Here is a 21,772-nt window from a genome sequence, read left to right on the forward strand (position 1 = left end):
GGATCTGGAGTATCTGCTCCTCAGTTGTGGCCACTGCTCCAGTTTTAGTGTCGTCTGCGAATTTGATCAGCAGACTGTTCACCCCTTCTTCCATGTCGTTAATGAAAAGATTAAACAGGATCGGCCCCAGGACAAAGCCCTGGGGGACCCCGCTTGTCACTGGCCACCATCCCGATGATTCCCCGTTAATGGTTACCTTCTGCTTTCGGTCAGTCAACCATGCCTTAATCTACCGGACAGTGCTTTGGTGTATCCCAAACTCCTCAGTTTCTCCACCAGGGTATCATGGGGCACTTTGTCAAAGGCCTTGCTGAAATCCAGGTATACCACATCCACTGCATCCCCTCCATCTAGCAATCGCAAAACCTTGTCATAGAATTCCACAAAGTTTGTCTGGCAGGAATTACAGTACAGACTAGTACAGAAGTACAGACTAGAGGACTTTGAGAGGTAGTTTGCTTGATTTTTTTAAAAATCACCATCATTAGTAGCAATTCTAAACCTCCAGGATGAAAATATCAGGCACTCATAACAGAATACCTATGAGGCTTTTGTCTTGTGTATTAAGGTACCAGATTATAGATTCTTGTAATTCTAGAATCTTTTACCTCCTCATATTGTTGAAGATGGATGTCAAATGCCAAGAAACCTTTGATCAAAATGATGAAATAGGAGTATGTATTTTACATTAAAGTGTGTTTCAAAGGCTTTTGTTGGTGTAAAGCCATCTTGCTGTAAAGTGACAGTATTTATGATTCTTCCAGTAAAGCTGAATGTTACATATTGTAAAGTTGATTTTTGACCTGCTTTAATGTTAGTTTTAACTATTGGAAAAAGACCTTAATTTTCAAACGTTAAACATTTTACTTCAACTTTAAATGTTAAGTGAAAAACCACTGCAAACAGAACACCAGTCCTTTAGAAGAAATCTTTGGTACAAAGGGTCTTTGGCTACAATTTACTGCCTTTGGCAACATAATAATTTAGTCATAATGGCAGTGAAAGTGAAGCAAGTGGTGCTGGTGCTGGTGGTGGCTGGGATTCAGCAGTGGCTGTCCAAATATGGCAGCTGTTACTAACTTTCTGGCAAAGTAATATGTTAAAAATACCAGCACAGGAATTACTTAGCTAAAGTTTATCAAGACTTCTACAGCTCTCTGAATAAAGATTTTCCTCTCTAGAAGTTCTCCAGTGTTTGCATTAGCTAGGGAAAGGAGAAGACCAGCATTCCCCTAAGCTGCCACTAAGGAGCCAATCAGGTAGAACCTTTCCTGAAAAGAAAGACTCTTGCAAAATAAAATAAAGTAAGAACATTTCTTTAGGTGAGTGGACACATAAATTACTTACAAAGATGATTTATAGTGAATAGTCACAAGTCCTTCTTTGGGAAAAACAATAACACCATGTAAAAAGCAACTGAAGAGACTGGATGAAGTACTTGAACTTTTTTGAAGGCCTGATTACCTGCTAGTCTAGGATAGCATCTTAAATACAGGAGTGCACATGCAACTATCTCATATTAATTTTGGGGACTTTTTCAAGAAAATTAGGCATTATCCCTAATAGTACTTATTTACTCCTCTATGGAAACTAAGCCACTATCTTTCCAGGGACTGTTTTATGCAAATTATATTAATCCCCCCCCCCCGCCCAAACCAGAGGTACTCTTTATTCTAAACAATTTTCAATAATTTTGGAGGTAAATGTGTCTTAACCTGTACTTAAAATATTTATAACAGAATTATGGTGGCATTGTTGATTATTTATATTAGAATTTGTATCCTTTTTCATTTAGAGAAGTTTCAAGGTGGCTAACAATGAAAAATTGCAATTATCTCTCTGTTGTGAACTGCCCAGAGAACTTTGGCTATGATCAGTATAGAAATGTAATTAACAACTACAACAATTAAAGTCAAAACAAAATGATAAAAACAGGGCAGACAGGATAAGATCAATAAAATACAATTCCTGAAACCAATAAAAGCGAAGCGAAGTGAAGCCAAATCACATACCAGGAGCAGGAGATATCTTTTAAAAGGCCAAGCCAGAAGTCATTGAAATATTTATATGATATGAGGAGAAACAAGAATGAACATCATTGAAAGCCTAAGAGTAAGGGTTTGCCTGGCACTGAAAAGTTGATAATATAGGTGCCAGGTGTACCTGCTTAAGACAGGAATTCCATAATTTGGCACCACCTCTTAAAACACTTTCCAATGCACAACTGCCTAATGTTAGAAAGTGGGAGCACTTGGAGAAAGGTTCTGGTGAATATATTAACTGTTGAACAAATATACATGGAGATGTATCAATACACTGGTTTAAGCGAAAGAGGCTCTCTCTTGCTACACACACACACTTTTTAAACTATGTATATGGCCTCTTTCACTTAAACCAATTTTGATTTAGCTAACAGAGTGGGACAATGCTTGAGATAGCCTAGGATTTTAAGGGCCAAAAGTAGTACCGTAATCATAGAATAATAGAGTTGGAAGGTGCCAGAAGACCATCAGGTCCAACCCCCCGCTCAGTGCATGACTCAGTTAAACAGTCCCTCTCAGATGGCTGTCCAGTTGCATTCTGAATGACTCTAGTGTGGGAGAGCCCATAACTTCCTGATACCTAGTCAGAGTTCAGCTTTGAGTAACTTGAGCCCATTATTCCATTATCTGTGCTCTAGGATGATCAAGAAGAAATCCTGTCATTCCTCTTCGTGATGGCCTTTCAAATACTTGCAGAGTGCTATCATTTCCCCCCTCAGTCTTCCTTTCTCAAGGCTAAAAGTGCCCAGTGCTTTCAATGAAAAAATGAAATCAGATTATTCTGGCAATATTTATTCTTGAGACATTACTGTTGGCTTCTTGTTTTCAAGGTGTTCGCAGATTGACTGCTATATAATCTGCTCCAGAATTTTCCCAGGGATTGATGTCAGACTAGAACAACATTAGCCCTTCTCCAGTCATCTTGCACTTTCCCTGTTCTTTACGGTTTTTCAAAGATAAAAGTCAGTGGTTCTGAGAGTTCTTCTGCCAGTTGCTTTATTCCTCTAGGATGGATTCATTGGGACTAGGAAATCTGAACTCATTCAACCCAATCAGATGATCCATGACCAATCAGATGTACCTCAGATTTTCTTTTGGGAGAAGACTGAGTCAAATTAAGAATTAAGCACTTCTGCCTTTTCTTTGTCATCTGTTATCATTTTGCCATTCACATTGACTAGCTGAACCCCCATTTCTTTCCTCTGTCTTTTACTTTGGACATTTTTGAAGAAGGCTTTTTTTGTTGATTTTAGCATCCCTTGCTAACCTCAGTTCATCCTAGCTTTAGCCTTCCTGATGGCTTCCTTCCCTGCAATTCCATGCTACCTGCTAGTATTCTTCCTTTGTATTCAGGCCTTCTTTCCAATTCCTATACATGTCTTTTTTTTCAGATCATATCTATGCTTTTTGTGAAGTCACATGGACTTATTCTGCTGTCTTCTATCTTTTTTCTTTGTTGAAATTGTTTGTAATAGTGCCTTTAGAATTTCCTTTAAAACAATTCCCCACCCTTTGTGGAATCCCTTTCTCATGGAACTTTACTTAACATTATTCTGAGTTCATTAAAATTGGTTTTCTTGAAATCCAGGAGATCCATGTTTGGCTACATTTGGTATCACAGTAAATAAAATGATCACAATTTAAGTCTATAATTTACTTTGCCCTTGTAAATAACTATTTATGGGAAGTAGTCTTGTGCTACTTTGAGTCTCATTACTAGGAACAGGAATAATATGAATCATCATCATCATCGGCTATCTGCAACCCTAACAGAAACTTAAAGAAGAGCATCTCAATCCTTGGTGCACTCTCATTCTGAGAAAACCAGCCAGCGTGTGATTATACACCCTGCCCCATACTTGGAAAAAAACACATCAAAATGTTATGCTATTAGTTTTGTGGAAGGTCCTTTGTGAGCAGGCATTAATAGAAGGAATGCTGAGAGGCATTAACCACAGACACACCACAAAATGAATGGATAACTCACTCATATTAAGTCATACACACCAAATTAACCACCAAGCCCCACAGTATCTTGCCTAATATTTTTGTACCTGTTGCTTGAGCTGTTGCACCAAGCGGTCTTTCTCTCGTTTCAGTGCAGCTACTTCATCTTGGGTTTTTTTCTTGGAGGATGACAGCTCCAGCAGAGCAATGTTGGCATCTTTTTCACTAATGGCAGCTAGAAGGGCTTCTTGTCTGAAAAAGCAAAATGTGAACGGCTTAATCACATTTAGGTTCACCAACATATACCTTATGTTTGTAACTTACAGCAGACACTGCTTTGCTTCCCTTACAAATAACAATCCTCTAATATTCATAGGAGAAACAGGTGGCTGTATCAGAGAGTTGGTGCCATTTTCTTTTCAACAGCGTGCTCACACTGATGTTACTTCAATCTCCATGTCGAGGCGGTTCTGACCGGGGTGGCTCAAGACTTCATGGCCTCCATGACGGCCATGGGGCTGTCTCAACATGTCACTGGCCCGACCCATGAACGTGGACACACTCTGGACCTGGTTTTCTCGACGGGGCAGGAAGAGGGTGATCTGAGGGTGAGGAATTTATGTCTGACTTCCCTGTCATGGTCAGACCACTTCCTCGTGAGGTTTGAGCTCGAGAGCGGCCTTTCCCTCTGTAAGGGTGCGGACCTGATTGTGCTGGTCTGCCCCCGGAGCCAGATGGATCCAGATGGTTTCCTGAAGGCCCTGGGGGAATTTCCAGTTGACAAGGCTGGTGCTCCTGTCGAAGATCTGGTCAGACTGTGGAATGGGGAAATGACCAGGGCTATTGACACGATCGCTCCTAAGCGTCCTCTCCCGCCAGGCAGAGCCCATTCATCCCCTTGGTACACACCTGAATTACAGGCGATGAAGCGAGTTGGGAGATGGCTAGAGTGTAGGTGGAGGAAATCACGGGATGAATCTGACCGAACACACTTAAGAGCACATTATCGGGCCTATGCTATGGCAGTGAGGGCGGCAAAAAAGAAATTTTTCTCCGCGTCCATTGCCTCCTCACAATGCTGTCCAGCGGAGCTTTTTCGGGTGGTACAAGAGCTGGTTCATCCAGGCCCTAAGAAAGACCTGGTACCACCCTCGATGGCCCGCTGTGACGACTTTGCCAAACATTTTAAGGAGAAAATCGCTCAGATTTGTCACAAGCTGGACTCCACTAGTGACTCAGAACCTTCGGGGAGGAGCCAATGCTGCCGTCTGGTCCACAATTGATGGATGAATTTCAGTTATTGCGGCCTGATGATGTGGACAAGGTGCTTGGACGAGTACGTTCCACCACCTGCTTACTGGACCCTTGCCCATCTTGGTTACTCAAGACAGCCAAGGACAGGATAGGGATCTGGATCCTGGAGGTTGTCAATGCCTCTCTGAGGGATGGCCATGTACCTGCCCCTTTAAAGGCTTCCTAAAGGCTTCCCTGGATCCAGAGATGGCCACCAATTATAGACGGTGGCCAACATCTCATTTCTGGGCAAGGTGTTTGAGCGGGTGGTGGTGGGACAACTCCAAGCACTCTTGGATGAAACTGATTATCTGGACCCATTTCAGACCTGGGTATGGTACTGAATCTGCCTTGGTCGCCCTGTACGATAACCTGTACAGGGAGAAAGACAGGGGGAGTGCATCTCTGTTGGTTCTCCTGGACCCTCAGCGGCTTTCGATACCATCGACCATAGTATCCTTCTGAATAGGCTAGCGGGATTGGGGGCACTGCTCTGCAGTCCGCCGTCAGCTCCACTGGCTCCCCACTGAAGTCCGGGCCCAATTCAAGGTGCTGGTTATCCCCTATAAAGCCCTGAACGGCTTAGGTCCTGGTTACCTAAAGGAGTGCCTGAGTCCATATACGCCCTCCTGCTCCTTGAGATCAGCGGCAGAGGCCCTTCTCCGGGAACCCTCCGTGAAGGATATTAGGAGGGTGAGTACTCAGAGGAGGGCTTTCTCTGTGGTGGTGCCCAACCTATGGAATGCGCTCCCCAGAGAGGTCCACCTGGCGCTGTCGTTATTTGTTTTTTGGCGCCAGGCCAAGACCTTTCTACTTAAACACTATTTTAATTGTCAAGGTTTATTTGTTGATTTTAAACCAGGCTGTTTCCACTATTTTATGTATTTTATTTATTCTATGAAATTTTTTTTGTATTTATACGCAGGATTTTAATGATTGTAAGCTGCCCCGAGGCTTATGCGATGGGGGCAGCATACAAGTTGTCTAAATAAATGAATGAATGAATGATGGAGGCATTGTGGGAAATTAAAATAATAACCACTCCCAGATCCCGCATTCATTGGAATGTGTCTCATGATGTTTGCCACTACTACAATATAAGGTCATTAAGATTTACATAGCAATAGTGACATGACACAGAAAGGGCCGAACAGGGCAACTTGTGTTGAAGGCCCCATCTAATTTGCTCGGGAGACCCTCTTTTGTGTCTTCTGTTTGAACTCCTCCATTGAATCCAAGTTACAGTCTTACCCCCTTGAACTTCTAATATCCACTCCTATGATAACTTAAACCAGGTTGTATAGATTTATGTACTCTATATGAAAACTAAAACCAGTCTTCATTAAGGTGCCCCATGAAAATACTTCAAACTACATTGCTTCTTAACATTACAATGAAAAGCTTCTAGGCCACAAGGGAAAACAGATTTTGACAATAATGAGAATGATATGTTCACATTTCCACCATCTCTATAGAAATTCAATTAACAAATACATTAACATAGAATAAAAATGAATCAATATTTGCTTTCCCATACATACAATGTTTGAACCTCCTCTTATTCCCAAGATTCTCAGACTATACAATCACTGTTCATGGCAAAGATTAATGTAAGAGATATGAATACCTTAAAAAAAAGGTCTTTGCCTGAGCACTGAGTCATTGCAGCCTTAATACTTATTCAGGCCTGCGTTTATTGTTTTATATGATTATAGTGTTATGGTATACAATGTTTTAAGCCACCTTTAAAGTTGCTCATATTTTCCAGGTCTGAGCCTGCAAATTGTAAGCTGCTACTGTAGTTCTTTTCATAGGTACTACATTCCATCTTCTTTCATTAAAGAATGCTGGCCCAAAGGTAATATTCTACTGAAAGATCAGTTTTATCAGGTTCCTTCTCTCCCTGTTCCATTCCAGCTAGTAATTATAAAAACTATTGTTTAGTTTCCAGAGGTACCCATGTTACTCTGTTACAGCAAAAACAACAAAGGATCTTGTGGTACATTAAAGGCTAACAAATTCTGGCTCTTATAAAATTATATGCTTTTATGGACTATAGCCTACTTCATCAGATGCATGGAGTATTCTGGAGAGTTGTAGTTTTTAATGAAGTATGTGATGTGTTTCCTCAGAGACCTGTCAAGGTGGCAAGCACTTGTTATTGCACATGGACTGGGTTCTGCTAGTGCAACATAAACAAGACTAGTGGCTGGGCACTAATGGATCCATCCTCCCAATTTTAAAACATTTACTTTATTAGAACAATTAAGACCAATGGACTCAATAGCTATATTAACTATAGAAAGAAATTAGTTAATGTATCATGTTCCAAGCAACAATTAATTCTTTCAACAAATAAATGCAATGAATTATAATAATTTAATGGTCAATATCCAATGATGTGATTTTGCCTCCCCGCCCCCCCTCCCCCTCCGATTTCATTGTGCAAGTTGCCTCCACTACTAGTGATTTAGTATTTCCAGGGACTACTCAAAACAAATATAACACTTATTTCTGGAAGTGGGTAGGTTAGCAGAACTCATTAGGGGACTCCCACCTACTTGCTTGCTTCCAGAAATGAATACTTCCATTTGTCTTGGGACTTCCTCTAGGACAGGGGTCTCAAACTTGCGGCCCGCGGGCCAATTGCCAGGACAGGCAGGGCATGGGCCCTGCGGCCTTCAAAGCGCTGGCAGCGCCCGGGCCGGCCGCGGGATGAGCGGCCCACCACCACCGCGGTAGTGGAATACTTGATGCGGCCCAGCCTCACCCAGACTCTACTTCCAGTGGCCCCCAGGCAAGTTGAGTTTGAGACCCCTGCTCTAGGAAGTGCTAAATTTTCCTTGTTGAAGCAGTGAGTCCCACTTGCACAAGGGAATTAATGAAATGGAAGGGAAGTTGCAGGGGCACAGGTGCCTCACTGAATATTACTCAGTAAAGTTTCTCTAGACATGAATGATTCAGCTTTCAGTTCCAGTATTAAATAAATTTCCAACAAAATGAATGCAATGATTTTAAAAAGTTCAATTCTGAATGTAGTTGTGCTAAGCAAGCTCAATTGACCAGCAGGACATTTCTAAGCAGGCTTGAACCTGATAGTCATCATTAACCAAAACAGAACACAATTTCTCCAAGGGTGAATCCTTAAGTAGCCACAGCAGCACTTTTCACTCATGATTAAGGCACTATCAACAGACTTGGGGTTTGCAGAAGTACAATTTTTTTTTTGTGTGTGTGAGGGGAACCCCCACTAAGGGGAGATAGTCCAAAAAGAGCTCAATGAAGATGGAGAATGTTCAGTGGGAAAGGAACATTGAGTGACTGTGAATAAAAATGGAAAACTGTTGTGGGGGAGGAAAGCTGGGAAATGGAATGGAGTACCCTGCGAGATGGCATGCCTGGCTGGTGTTGTGAGTTGGTTCTTTCCTTCTGGCTATCAAACTCAAGACAATCCTTTGAAATGCAAGTCTGTTATTGATATTTAACAGATTACAGAGCAGTATACACAAAAACAGCTTTGTGCCAAAGTTTAGGGAGAAGCACCTGCGCATGTAAAATGTTGACTCTAAATTGGAAAATTCCCCTCTGTACCTCCCTTTTGGTAAAGTGCCTGACTTCACCCTCTGGGTGGCTCTTGCTGCTTGAGGGCAAGATGGCACAACAGCAAAGACCTTCTAACTAGGCAGCTGGTTTCTTTTATTGCTTATTTAGTGGGTCAAGGCCAGGTCTTCCATCTGCCCCCCCCCCCGAAAACCCTCCTGGCCTTTCCAAAGAAGGCTATTTCTCAGGCTCTGCCTGAGAAACTTCACTAGGTAACCTTGAAAGTTCAAGGTCTTTCCCAGCCCTGCTCTTCCACCTCCTGTTTAGAATAAGACAAATCTATCTGAACAATCTCAAGTGGTAGAGAATCTGCTTAACCTGCAAAATTTCTAGGCTCCATCACTGGTATCTCAAGATAGGATGAGGAAAGAATCCCATCTGAAACCCTGGAGAGCCACTGCCATTCACTGTCAACAATACTGCCCTTGATGGACCAATGATTTGTCTCAGTATAAATCAAATTCCTATGTTCTTGTTATTCAGTATTTTATCACTTGATTATTTGCAGTTGAAAGTATGAACTCATCCCATTGAAAAGCAATGTGTTTGAGGTGTCATTAAGGGATATGAAAGCTCTGTGATAATTTGTTCTATGATGGCTGCTTTACAAATCCAAGAAATTAAAGTTTCTGCCATCATGTGATGACTGATGAACAAGCACAAAGTCTTGAGATTTGGAAAGATGCTGCATATTACTGTTTTCATCAAGTTTTATTAGTGTTAAGTCAGCCTGAATGCTGTTTTTGGTAGAAAGGTGGGAATAACATCAATCCATTGATTAATCAAGCATCAAAATGTAAAAAAACAAGAACAGACCACTTGTTTAAACTTTAAAGAAATATATATTTTACCTTGGATAATTTTTGCTTTTTATAAGAAATTATGTTAATATCGCAAGTCTTTATGGTTGATAGCTATCAGTTTTACAAACCACAGTTCTATCCCACCTTAAGAATATAAAAGATACTCATACAAATGCAAAATACAACAGTAACACAGTAATTACTAATAACAGTAATAAAAATAGCAATGAATAACAACAACAAATAATTCCTAGAGACAAAAGTGAAATTGAGTTACCTAAGCCCTACACCTGAAATGGTCTATTTTTATACTGATTCTACCATCCTTATAGATCTACTCAGAGGTAAATACACCAACTATACCAGATAAGCAGGTACAGGGTTGCTGCCTAAAAGTATTTACAAGTCACCTTTACTTTGAACAAGCCATTCAGATCCTAACAAATTATGAACTATATGCAAGAACTTTGAGAAATCCCCTTGTTCAAAGATTCCTAGCACATACTGTGAAGTCATTTGGCCTTCAGGATATATATACTGGCCTCCTACTTAAGGGCTCATCCAGGGGGCAAGGCCACGCACTGGTTACATTTCTACCATTCCTGCTGTGGAATGACATGAATAAATCACTGGGCTGAGGTGAAAGCAGCCTGCCCATAAAGTGATTCATGGACCTAGCAGCACCATCCCTCAGGACTATGTACTTTATTACAGTAAACCTCAGAACAAGATACAATTTCCTGTCTCAATGAGCAGCTTTTAAATCAGGACACCTGGACAGCCCTGCAACTACTTAGAAGAACAATAAGGCTCAGGCCTACCAGTGTTCTTTGCTGCTAGCCTTCACTTACCTCATAGCTGATGCACTTTAAAATGCTATTTTCAGAAGTAAACTACTCTAACCCCAGGATGCTGGAGTAAATGTACTAATATACTTTCTATCTTCACTGCACTTAGAGCTGTTATTTCCCCCTGCCCCAGTACAATTAAAAAGAATGGAATATTTTTAATATCAGTTTAAGAATTAACCATGCTCTGGGTCTGCATTAACTGGAATAGCAGTTTCAGATGATTTATTTATTTACTAAGATTTTATCATGTGACTGCTGTGGATTTGATGCTTTAATATTGCTATCTGTCATTTTCAAATCAATACAATAAAGTATTTTGATAGTAATCCAGGTTTCTGACTATTGCACATGACAAACAATTATGTTTTCCACATGGAATATACTCCACAATTATCCCATATGAAACAAATAGTGCTGACCTGACAGGAGAATCCTCAGAAACCAAAGTCATAGGAGGACAAGATATAAATTGGAAACTCTATGTAAGTTTAGGTTTGCTAGTTTAACTGTCCAATGGTTGTAAAAAATACTTCACTAGGGCCAAACATACAACAATTTAATAACAGTTAAAATGAGCCATATTTAACCATGACTGCAGTTTGGGAAAATAAAACACATTGAAGATTATTGTTTATAATATAGGGCTTAAACTGAACAGAGTTAACTAACAGTAATCACAAAGAGAGGGATTGCAGAACCCCAATACTTAACTCATAATTTTAACCCTTCATATGTGAATAAAAACCATGTAATACTATTATATAGTAATTACTAGTTAAATTACAATCTTCAGTACATTAGGGTCATTAGATCCTGCAATAACTTTGATGTACAATAATTTTTCCCCTTCACAATTCAATTCAGATCTGACGCTACCACATGCTATCTTAAATAAATCTCAAGTATTGGTTTGTATGTATTCAAAATATGCAGTTGCAGAGTCTGATGTAAAGTTCTACATAGCTTTTTGGAGGTCAGTTGTGACACTAAAGTCATAGGAGTGTAAAAGGCTGTTTCAAGTGGTCTATGTTCCACTCCTAACCTACCAGGTTAGTAGCATCCTGTAAAATTACTTTTTTTGCAACACAGTAGTCAAAGTTACCATGAGTCTTCAATAGGGGATTAATGCTAGTAGCTTTCATGTGGTTCCAGAGTTGCCACGTTCCTCAAAGAAATGACCACCTTTGCATCTCACTGCAAACAGAGCAGTATTCTCTATAACAGACCAAAACCCTCCTTACTGAAGATATAGACAGATGCCAGTATATGCTCAAAGCAGCAGTCATACTGAGGGGAGAAAAATAATAACTGCTTGACAAGAACAGACACCTTTTCATAGAGGTCAGACATGTACATTTTCTGTTCTGGGTGCATTACGGGGGAAAAACTAAAACAAACTAACACATTTTTGAAAGCAAGAATAAAGTTCATTGGGACACAGTGAAGTTGGCTGAAGAATCCCATTAAAAATTTTGTGAACACCATGGCAAGCGATATCCTTTAAGTCAAATAAGGAAATGCAGCTGGGATATGGAAGATTTTAAAACCCAAGCTTTACAAAAGCTATATTTTAAGAAATGATGCAAAAGTAGTGAATGAGGATGTTTTTCATGACAGAAACCATATTTTCAGACAACCTGTGTGGGATGAAAGATGGAGGGAGTCCAGTCTTTATATAAATAGTCTTAAATAAAACAATAGAATCCTCAAAACTACATCAGATGTTTAAAGGTCTATCTACTCTAGCATTTAATTTTCAACAGATATATCAGAAAGTTTACAAATAGGACATTCCCTCTTTTGTTGTTTGCTCTCAGATATGCTGCCTCTGCATACAGGGTTGCTTTAGCTATTATGAGTGGCTCCCTCTCTAATAACTTTGTAGACTGAATGGATGATAAATGTTAGAATCAACTAGGCACCTGAACAAACAAACTATTGTATATCCCAGTCTACATTGCACTTTTAACTTGTGAAACTATTAAGGCAGCATGATTATGAAAATACATGCTTCTCAGAAGTCAACTCAGACCTACAAAAGATTCCATTCCATGCATACACAAGCAAGGCAATCTAGTATCTAAAAAGAAGCAGTTCCTCATGGAGGGTAGGTTAAAGGCTGCTTTTATCACAGTTCTCTTTATATTCAGAATATGGAGTAGCTTTTACATGGTTCCTGTTATTCTGCAAAATGATTCCTCCAAAAGGGGTATGGGTGGCCAAGTGGGGAGGAGGGGAGTTAGAGTGTATATGTATGTGTATGTAGTTAACATAATAGGGTTCCAAGCACAATTTCTGCCTCAAAGCCTGTTTGCAGAAATCTGTACCAACCTCACGGTGACTATTCATAAGGGATCCCCAAAAGAGCTGTAAAATCTGCCTTAAGCCCAGGTGCTGTAATTGCTGTCTGTCAAAACAGAACTGTTTTCTGAGTAAACATTTCAAAGCGCCCAGCACTAGGTTGATTACTTTGAGGGTGGGTGGGTGATGGGAGTGGTGAATGAGGGACAGAATAAGACTGATGGCCTGTAGACACTGAGCTTTTATTTAGTTTAAAGCACCCCAGAGAGACTCTAACTCTACACTTTAGAGAGAATTTTTGCCATTTCTACCAGAACGAAGCAAGCAACAGGAAGGAATTGTTACAAATAATGTCTGTGCTCCAACATGGGAAATGTAAAGTGGTTCACAAACGAAGAGCAGAAACAAAATGTGGCAAGTGGAGTTACTGCTCCAGCTCCTCCTAAAGCATGCACTTTTCAAAATGAGGTAATTCCTTTTTGCACAGAGGGAAAAACTTTTCCCATTCAATAAGAGAAAGTATTTGAAGTCCCCCACACCCAAAAACCATTTTTATTCAGCATTGACTTTCAAGTTGCATCCTTATTCTATCCTTTCAAAACTGAAAAAAGTTTCAATTTTTTTTCTATTGCAAACAGTTGTACACTGAACAGAGTTTCTGCTCGTGAAGTGACAACATTTTGAGCAGTTGGCCACTGTGGATCTTTTGACCTCATCTGAACATGTGAAAAGCAACTGAGAATGATAATGGCTTTAAGAAAGAGTCTTCATGTCCAAGGAGAATTTTTAAAACCTGTTATCGAGGAGAACTTGAGGGCTAGAGGTCATATTCATTTGTTTATTTACAGTATTTTACTCCAATTTTCAGCTCCCAGAGCATCTTACATTTAATAATGCAAGACTATTAATAATGAGTCAGTCTCTGCATCCAGGCTGATAATTTATTTATTGGTTTTACATCCTGCCTTTTTGTGTTACAAAGGACTCCAAGTGACTTACATCTTTCTATGGCTCCTGTTCTCAATCTTGTCTCCATAACAACAACCTTGTGAGATAGGTTGGGTTCAGAGTCTGTGACTGGCCTGAAGTCACCTGAGTAAGCACCATAGCTGAGCAGGGACAAGAACCCAGAATGCCAGACTCCCAGTCCTATACTATATCACACTGGCAAGCTTCGAGTCTAAATATTCTAAAAGATATAACACAAAAGCAAAAAGGACTGGGAGAGAGCAAGAAAAAGAAGCAAAAGACAGGCACCAGTTCTTAGTTTCAGAGTTCTTACAGGTGTTTCTTCTGCCAGAAAAGGGCAAAACAAGTTCTCTGAAGCTTCTCCTTCTCCTGCACATGTATAGAGCTTGGTTGCTTTCTCATTTGCTCATATGTTTACATATGAGCAAAGGGAGTTGGAGGTGCCTTTTGACTTAAGTAGTTTGACTTAAGGAAAACTTTTAAATCCAGACGCAACTTCACTTACATATACCATTTCATAACTACTGTAGTTTCTTAAAGATTCATCATGCCCATTACAAATATCAGTGAGGTAGCTTATTAAATAAAATTTTAACAGGCCTATATTATATTTTATCTACCTTTTCCCCATGTGATAACTATGTTTAATATGAACCTAAAAGAGGATTTTAAATATAAAAGCTATGATTTACAGGGATTATGAAACTTATATGTTTTTGTAACTCCTGATCTACAGAAAGCTTGTCAGATCAAGACAGCCTGAGACTCCTGTATAATTTCTTACCTTTATTATCTATTTTAATCCAACCAATTACATATGTTTTTGAGCAGCTCACAAAAAGCTAAAAGAATAATATAAAGCTATAAAATAACAAAATACAGTATAAAACAGGAATAAACACAAAATATAGAAAGACAGTAAAAGCTAAACTCTAAAATGCCTGAAAGGAAGGTGTCTATGACTGAAAAGGTAATAATGTAGGTGCCAGGTAAGCCACCTTCAGGAGATCATTCCATAAACAGGACACTCACAAATAAGATACTCTTTCTTGCGGCCTCCCACCTAAAATCCTTCAGTGAGGTAAGCCAGAGAAGGGCTTTCTATGACCCAATGGTGCAAGCAGGTACATATGGGAAAATAAGGTCTTTTATATACACTTGTCCCAAGTTGTTTGGGGCTTTAAGGACAACATCAACCAATACTGTAAATTGGCTTGGAAATGGAATGGAAACCAGCAAAGTTGATGAAGCCCTGGCATCAAATGATGGAATGCTCAGTCATAGCAACACAACAGTTCTATTTTGGACTCACCGAAGTTCCAAAGTTCACAAAGGCAGACCCACATACAACATTTTGCAGGAATCTAACTGGGTGATTATCAGCATGTGGCTAAATTTTCACCAGGCTATCCAGATAGCTAGTATATGAACCTAACTAAGACTACTGGGGCATCAAGTAATAATGTTAGATCAAGAAGCACCCCAACACCATGTATCTGATCTTTCAGGTGGCATGGAACCTGCTCCAGAACAAGCTAAATACTGCTCAACCATGCCAGGCATACCATATGTTAACAGTACCTTTGTCTTGTCCAGAATTCGCTTCAACTTATTACTATGCTCAGCTACTGATTCAGGATGTCTACTGACACAGCTGGGTGACTTGGCTCACCTGAGTGACCAGATACCTACCTCTTTCAAAGATGTTGGCAACACCCGTTCTCTTAAAGAGGGATTTATAACCTTCTAGATCTAAACAGCAATCCTTCTTCATGAGATTGAACAAGCCAAGATGAACAAGGTTTGAAGCATGCAAGTGACAGATCAAATACATCTATGAACTTTGTCTCCATTTTCATGCTTCAACTGAAATTATCCATTTCAGCTAGACCAGCTGATGCTCTGGATATCTCCAAGAACGGAACTGTGCTAACAGTGGAGAATAAATTATGCTGGACAAGGACAATTTTATCTTTAAAGTGTTATGATATTTCGTTACAGTAAGCCACTGAGAATATCACCTTTCAGGGTACAATCATAATAACCCCTTTACCAGTTGAAACAGCTCTGCTGGATGACTGCCTCAAGATGAAATGGACTTGGGGAGCATTGAAAGTCAAATGAAGCTGCTGAAAGTCAATATGCAGTGATCCCACATTACAAAAAGGTAGGTGTTAAATTTTATTTATTTATTTATTTATTTAAAGTTTTTTATATGCCATCCCCATTGCTACACAGCCTCGGGACGGCTCACAACACAAATTAAAAAAAAATTACAATTAAAACTTGGAAACACACTGGCTGCATAATTAAAACTATAAATATTAAAGATTATTAAAATACTGTTTAAATAAAAAGGTCTTGGCCTGGCGCCAAAAAACAAATAACGATGGTGCTAGGCAGACCTCTCTGGGGAGCGCATTAAATCCTCTACTTTTGGATCATTATCTTCTTGATCAAACAAAATCACCAAATCCAGACTGTGACCTATTCATGTGCTAGGTTGATGAGATATTAGAATCATTACACTGTTGTCATGGTGTCCATGAAGCCCATGAGCTGTGCCAGATTAGGCAGCCCCAGCATGAATGTTAAGGTCCCCTGCAATCATCTCTGTCACCTTAGGCAGGGAAATCACTAAGCCGCAGAGTGTTAGGCTAGCAGAATCCCTAACCTCTCCTGGGTTCCTAATACCAGATAAAAATTAGTAAATTGATATTTAGGTGGACAAGAAGCTTAAAGCCACTCTGGTCATTGCAGGAAGAAGGGGTACTAGATAAACCTGGTGTTGCAAGGGAAACCCAGTTTACTATTGTTGGTATTCAATCTACCCTACCAATTCTTTCATCTAAAAACCAGATTCCTTTTCTTAGCTGTCACACACTCAACTACTGACAGAAGCCTACAGTTTGGTACAGTACAAAAATAATTGCCAGTTGCTTAAAATGAAATTTGCCCCCCCAACACCACTTGGGGTGGTACTGCTAAATGCCAGGTCAGTACATAATAAATGCTCTCTCATCCATGATTTAATTGTGGACGAGGGTGCCAACCTGGCTTGCATTAGTTAGATCTGGGTGGGAGTGGAGGGGGGTGGCTGCCCTTTTCCAAGTATGCCTTCCTGGGTACTTGGTGTTGCACCAACATGACCTGGTGGGCTGGGGAGCAAGGGGTGACCATCGTCCATAGGGATTCTCTCTTCACAAGTCTCCCTGTCCTCTCGAGAGCAGGTCTCGATATTTGTACCTTGAGCTGGGCAACCGAGACAGATTAGGGATGCTGCTGGTGTACCACCCACCCTACTACCCAGCAGACTCCCTGGTGGAGCTGACAGAGATCACCTTGGAGCTGGTACTGAGGACTCCCAGGACAATGGTCCTGGGGGACCTCAATATTCATGCTGAGGCGGCCTTGTCCGGGGCGGCAGAGTCCTCAAAATCTTAATTAGAAATTATATAAAACCAAGTTAATTTTATTTGCATTAATAATTTTTAAACACCACTATATGTATTCATTTGCAACTAGTAACAGAAGAATTGTTCCTCCCATGGGCCATTGCCTGCAAACTCACCAATCTTCCAGCAACACAAGTGCAATGGTTATTTGGTCTTCTCACTTCAATGTCATACTGACTGCATTTTAAATGTATGAATACTGTCTTCTCTGAGACAGGATAATGGCAATATAACATCAGAAAGTGCTTACTTCAATGGTGTCCTAATCCCTGTTGGAAGCCTTTGGCAGTACTCCAACTGACATTACAGCATTTTTATTTCCCACTGAGTCAACGAGATTGTTAAGAGAATAAACAGTTTATGTTACTGATGAACAGGATCAAATGAGTGCCACAAAACTACAGATCTCCTAAAAATATGCAAATAAATACAGAACAAATGATGGACAATGAGAAACTGAGGGATATTACAGTTTCTGTACCTAACAAAAGAAAATTCAGCTGAGGATTTGTGGTACAAACATACAGGAATGTAACAGCAAGCTCTTGGCAGCAGGAAACAAGAATGAAGTTAATAGTAGTTTATTAAAGAGTACACCTTTACAACCATAAGTAGAGGAGTGCACTAGCCAAAGGCCTGTTTCCTGAGTTGCCTTCAGGTAAAATCCTTGGGATGTAAGAGAATCTAGGCTTTTTAGAAACCTTTTGTGTAGAAGTTCAATTACCCATTGGATCTTTTAGTGTGATATTTCCCACTGAACCGAAAGGAATGGGACAGGTTACAAATCAACTAAATTATTAAATAAAATGTCATATACCAGCAAATGCAGTGCTAGGCCAGCTCACACCGAGGAGTGATATTAAGAAACTTCTCATAACATCAGCCTTAATGAACTCTAAGACTCCACTGTGAAAAAATAAATTTACACATGCACCTGTGTGCATGCACACATGTATGCATACACAGAAGAAAGCATGCCCTCACATACAGTCCTGCACCTTCTATAGGCATAAACTTAAGATGAAATCTAATGTTCATTAGATAGAAACTTGGCCAGACTGAAATGGTTAATTATACCAGCAATTCTGACTAAACTTTCCTCTCACGCACAGTTATAAAAAAAAATTGAAAAGAAAAGCAATTTCTGGGCAGATAATTACTTGGCATTCTCTAACCTATAATCATGTTTAAAAACAGCACACTTTGGTTTCCTTGAAATATGTCACGGGAAGCTAAATATGAAGGGGCTCTGAAAGCTTGGCAATATTCTTCGAAATGAACTCTTGGAGTGCTGACAAATACTTTTAATTAAGAGTCATCTGTTTTTCCTTAATTCTTCTTAAATGTGTACTTTCCTAAGTCAGGCCTCACAGGCTTACTGTGTATCCACCTTCACTAAAATGCAAAGGAAAATGTATGCTGGATGTAGACAATTCTTTCAGTCAAAGCCCATGTTACTGACTTAATCTGAAGATGAAAGCTTCCTTCTTCAGTTGACAGAGCTACATTCTTATTTATTACTACTTATGAATTCCCTTTAACCATCTGGGAAGCAAATGCACATGATATCCAGCAGTCTCCCCTGTGGCTTCACTGTAAACATCAGGGGGACATCAATAAAACCTGCCTTTTGGGCCAGAAGCCAGGCACTTAGTATATTGGATGATGAAAACAATACTAACAATTAGGCAAATAGCATGAGCATCAATTTTTAGTGAATCATACACCTGTAAAGATAATCTCCAAATGTAAAAAACAGGAAGGCAAAGTGACATATTAACAATGTAAAAAGCAAATGGCAGGCGATGGGGAAAACAAATCTATGCTGTCCTGGAATAATAATAAAAAGTAGGCATTAAATATTTAACAGATGCAATAAACTGCCAGAGAAGCAAATAATATCCTACTGGAGATCAAAGTATGCAGATGTCTCAGCAACCAGAACTATTATCTGCAGGTGTAACCATGAAAGAGTAGTGACAAATGGTTTGATAAGAAGGTAAAGGCTGCTGATTGATTTATACCATAAGCCTATCTAGTCTAAGATTATGCTTAGACTAAACAGATGCCTCCATAAAGATTACAAATATCCAGTATTCAGAGGTTTACTGCACAATTTGTGTGGTGCAATGGTTACTTGCTAGGTTTGGAAAGTCCAGGTTCAAACCCACGTTCAGCCATTATTCTCACTTTAAGCAAGCCATCATTTCTTAGTCTAATTTATCTTTCCTCAAGTTGTTGCAAAGATAAGGCGTAATCACCTCCTACATGTCATCCTGGGCTACTTCAAGGATGCAAAAGGGACAAATAAAAGTGCACATACCCTGAATACCTCCTATTGTTGTAACTCACCCAGGGAGCCATGTGGCTAATGGGATGGGCTAGAAATGAAATAACATGAATGAATGAACGATTATTAGGCTATCTAGGATTTTAAAATGTAGGATTTAAAAGGACAGAAAATTATGAAACAGGAAAAGTGCAAAGCAGCTTTGAGGAATGCACACTGGCAACACCACCTTTTTCATGTATCACCAGCTAGTAGCAGTTAAAGTAGAACAAATACAATTGGATATAAAGATTAAGTGCTGTTTGCAAATACTCCCAGAAAAAAAACAGGTAACCTTAAACAAAACTAGTATGATCCACAAAAATATATTTAGTACCTGAAATAACTTTTTGCTTCTGACTGTCATAAACGTTTAACACACTGGTCTCTCTTCCCTTATTACCTCTGCTGATTAAGCTTCATCCCACCTGGATGAAGCAGGATGTTCACGCAACACATAACACTGCTGAGATATGCATTTCCTGAAAAACCTATTGGTAGTAACCTACATTTCTGACATGTATCCGGGAAAGTATATCTGTTAACTTTTACTTTAGATATGTTCATTTTAAATGGGGGATTCTTGGCAAGGCTTAGAGTGAGACTTGCCCACTGTCTGGGTTCCCTTCCCACCTAGCTGGAGGGGCAGACTTTTAAGTTCATTATCACCTCATCAGCATTTTTGTCAATGGTGAGAGAAAAGACTGTACCTCTCACTAATTCCTGGCTTCTCTGCCTCCTCAAGCAACAACAAACCTAGAACAGATGGATACTCTTTAATTCTATATACCCGGTCGCCTGCTTTGATCAATCACTTACTGAGAAAAGAAGGTTACCAACACATTGTTAAAGAATAAGCATACAACACTAAAGAGGACTGAACAACTTGGGACCAAAAGCTGTCTTTTTCCAACACCAGTTTGTGTTCTTTTCATTGTAAGAATACCTCCACCAAATGAAATATGGTGGTCATCCACCAAGATGAGGGTCTTTTCAGTTGTGGCACAACTTTGTGGAATGGCCAAATACTGTAAGGGTTCTCACACCATGCCAATTTCTAGCTGTTCTGAGTCACCTTTGTACCAAGATGAACAGTACTAGGGGGTTGTCATTCTATTCTGAGTATCATGAAGTACTCTTTTTCATTTTTCATCCTTGTTTGTACTCACGAATATATAATCTATATAATTTTAAGAGCTATATAGTTAAGGCTATTTTATAAGGAAGGTAGGACATTCTCCCTCCTGAACCACCGCCTTAGCTCAGTAATAAACTGGATGAAGGCCAATAAATTGAGGCTTAATTCAGATAAGATAGAGGTACTGCTGGTGGATGCTCTGATGGGTTTGGTGGGGGAGGGGGCTTCAACCTGTCCTGGATGGGGTTGTATTCCCTCTAAAGGACAGTGTCCATAGCTTGGAGATGCTCTTGGACCTCAAACTATCACTTGAGTATTGGACTCAGAGGCTTCTTTCAGCTAGAGCTAGTTTATCAACTACAGTGCTACCTGGACAGGCACAGCCTAGCCACAGTCACCCATGCTCTAGTAACCTCTCAACTGGATGACTGTAATGCACTCTATAAAGGGCTGCCTTTAAAGACAGTCTGGAGACTTCAAATGGTACAAAATAGGGTGCTGCAACTGCTGGTGTGACCCAGCCTGCACGCCCATATCATCCCAATACTGTATTAACCATACTGGGTGCCAGTTGAGCTCTGGGCCCAATTTAAAGTGCTTGTCAACATATAAAGCCCTAAATGGCTTGGGAATGGGATATCTGAAGGACTGCCTTCTTGCATACGTACCTACTTGACCCCCAAGATAAGTTTTGAAGGCCCTTCTGAAACAACCATCCTCCAAGGAAGTGAGGAGGATGGTGAATAGAAGAGGAGCCTTTTCAGTATTGTGCCTCACTTGTGGAATAGTCTCCCAAGAGTAGTTTGCCTGGTGCCTTCATTACAATATTTTCAGTGCCAGGCAAAAACAGTGTTATTCTCCAAACATTTTAATAATTGTTTTTTGTTGTAAACAGTTTTTAAAGAGGAATTTTATGCTGTTTTATTATTTTAATTCATCACACTTTAACTCTCAACTATTACATTGCTATTGTTATATTGCTACTATTATTGTTGTGCTGGTTTTACTACAGGTCAAATTTCATACAATGCTCCAAAACTGTTG

At 39.8% G+C, this 21,772-nt stretch overlaps 1 protein-coding gene across 14 annotated transcripts in view; it reads right to left on the reverse strand.

Moving 5' to 3' along the window:
• The window catches only part of ERC1 (ELKS/RAB6-interacting/CAST family member 1), a 212,469-nt gene that overhangs the window by 49,164 nt on the left and 141,533 nt on the right, over positions 1-21,772 (reverse strand). For all 14 annotated transcript variants that reach the window (XM_044417005.1, XM_044417012.1, XM_044417009.1 and 11 more), the window contains one exon: positions 4,097-4,241. In XM_044417005.1, the coding sequence (XP_044272940.1) occupies positions 4,097-4,241 (145 nt within the window). The remainder of the gene's footprint in view (positions 1-4,096; positions 4,242-21,772) is intronic.

The sequence above is a fragment of the Varanus komodoensis genome, unplaced genomic scaffold (genome assembly GCF_004798865.1).
Source record: "Varanus komodoensis strain SLA01 unplaced genomic scaffold, ASM479886v1 scaffold85, whole genome shotgun sequence".
NCBI lineage: Eukaryota > Metazoa > Chordata > Lepidosauria > Squamata > Varanidae > Varanus > Varanus komodoensis.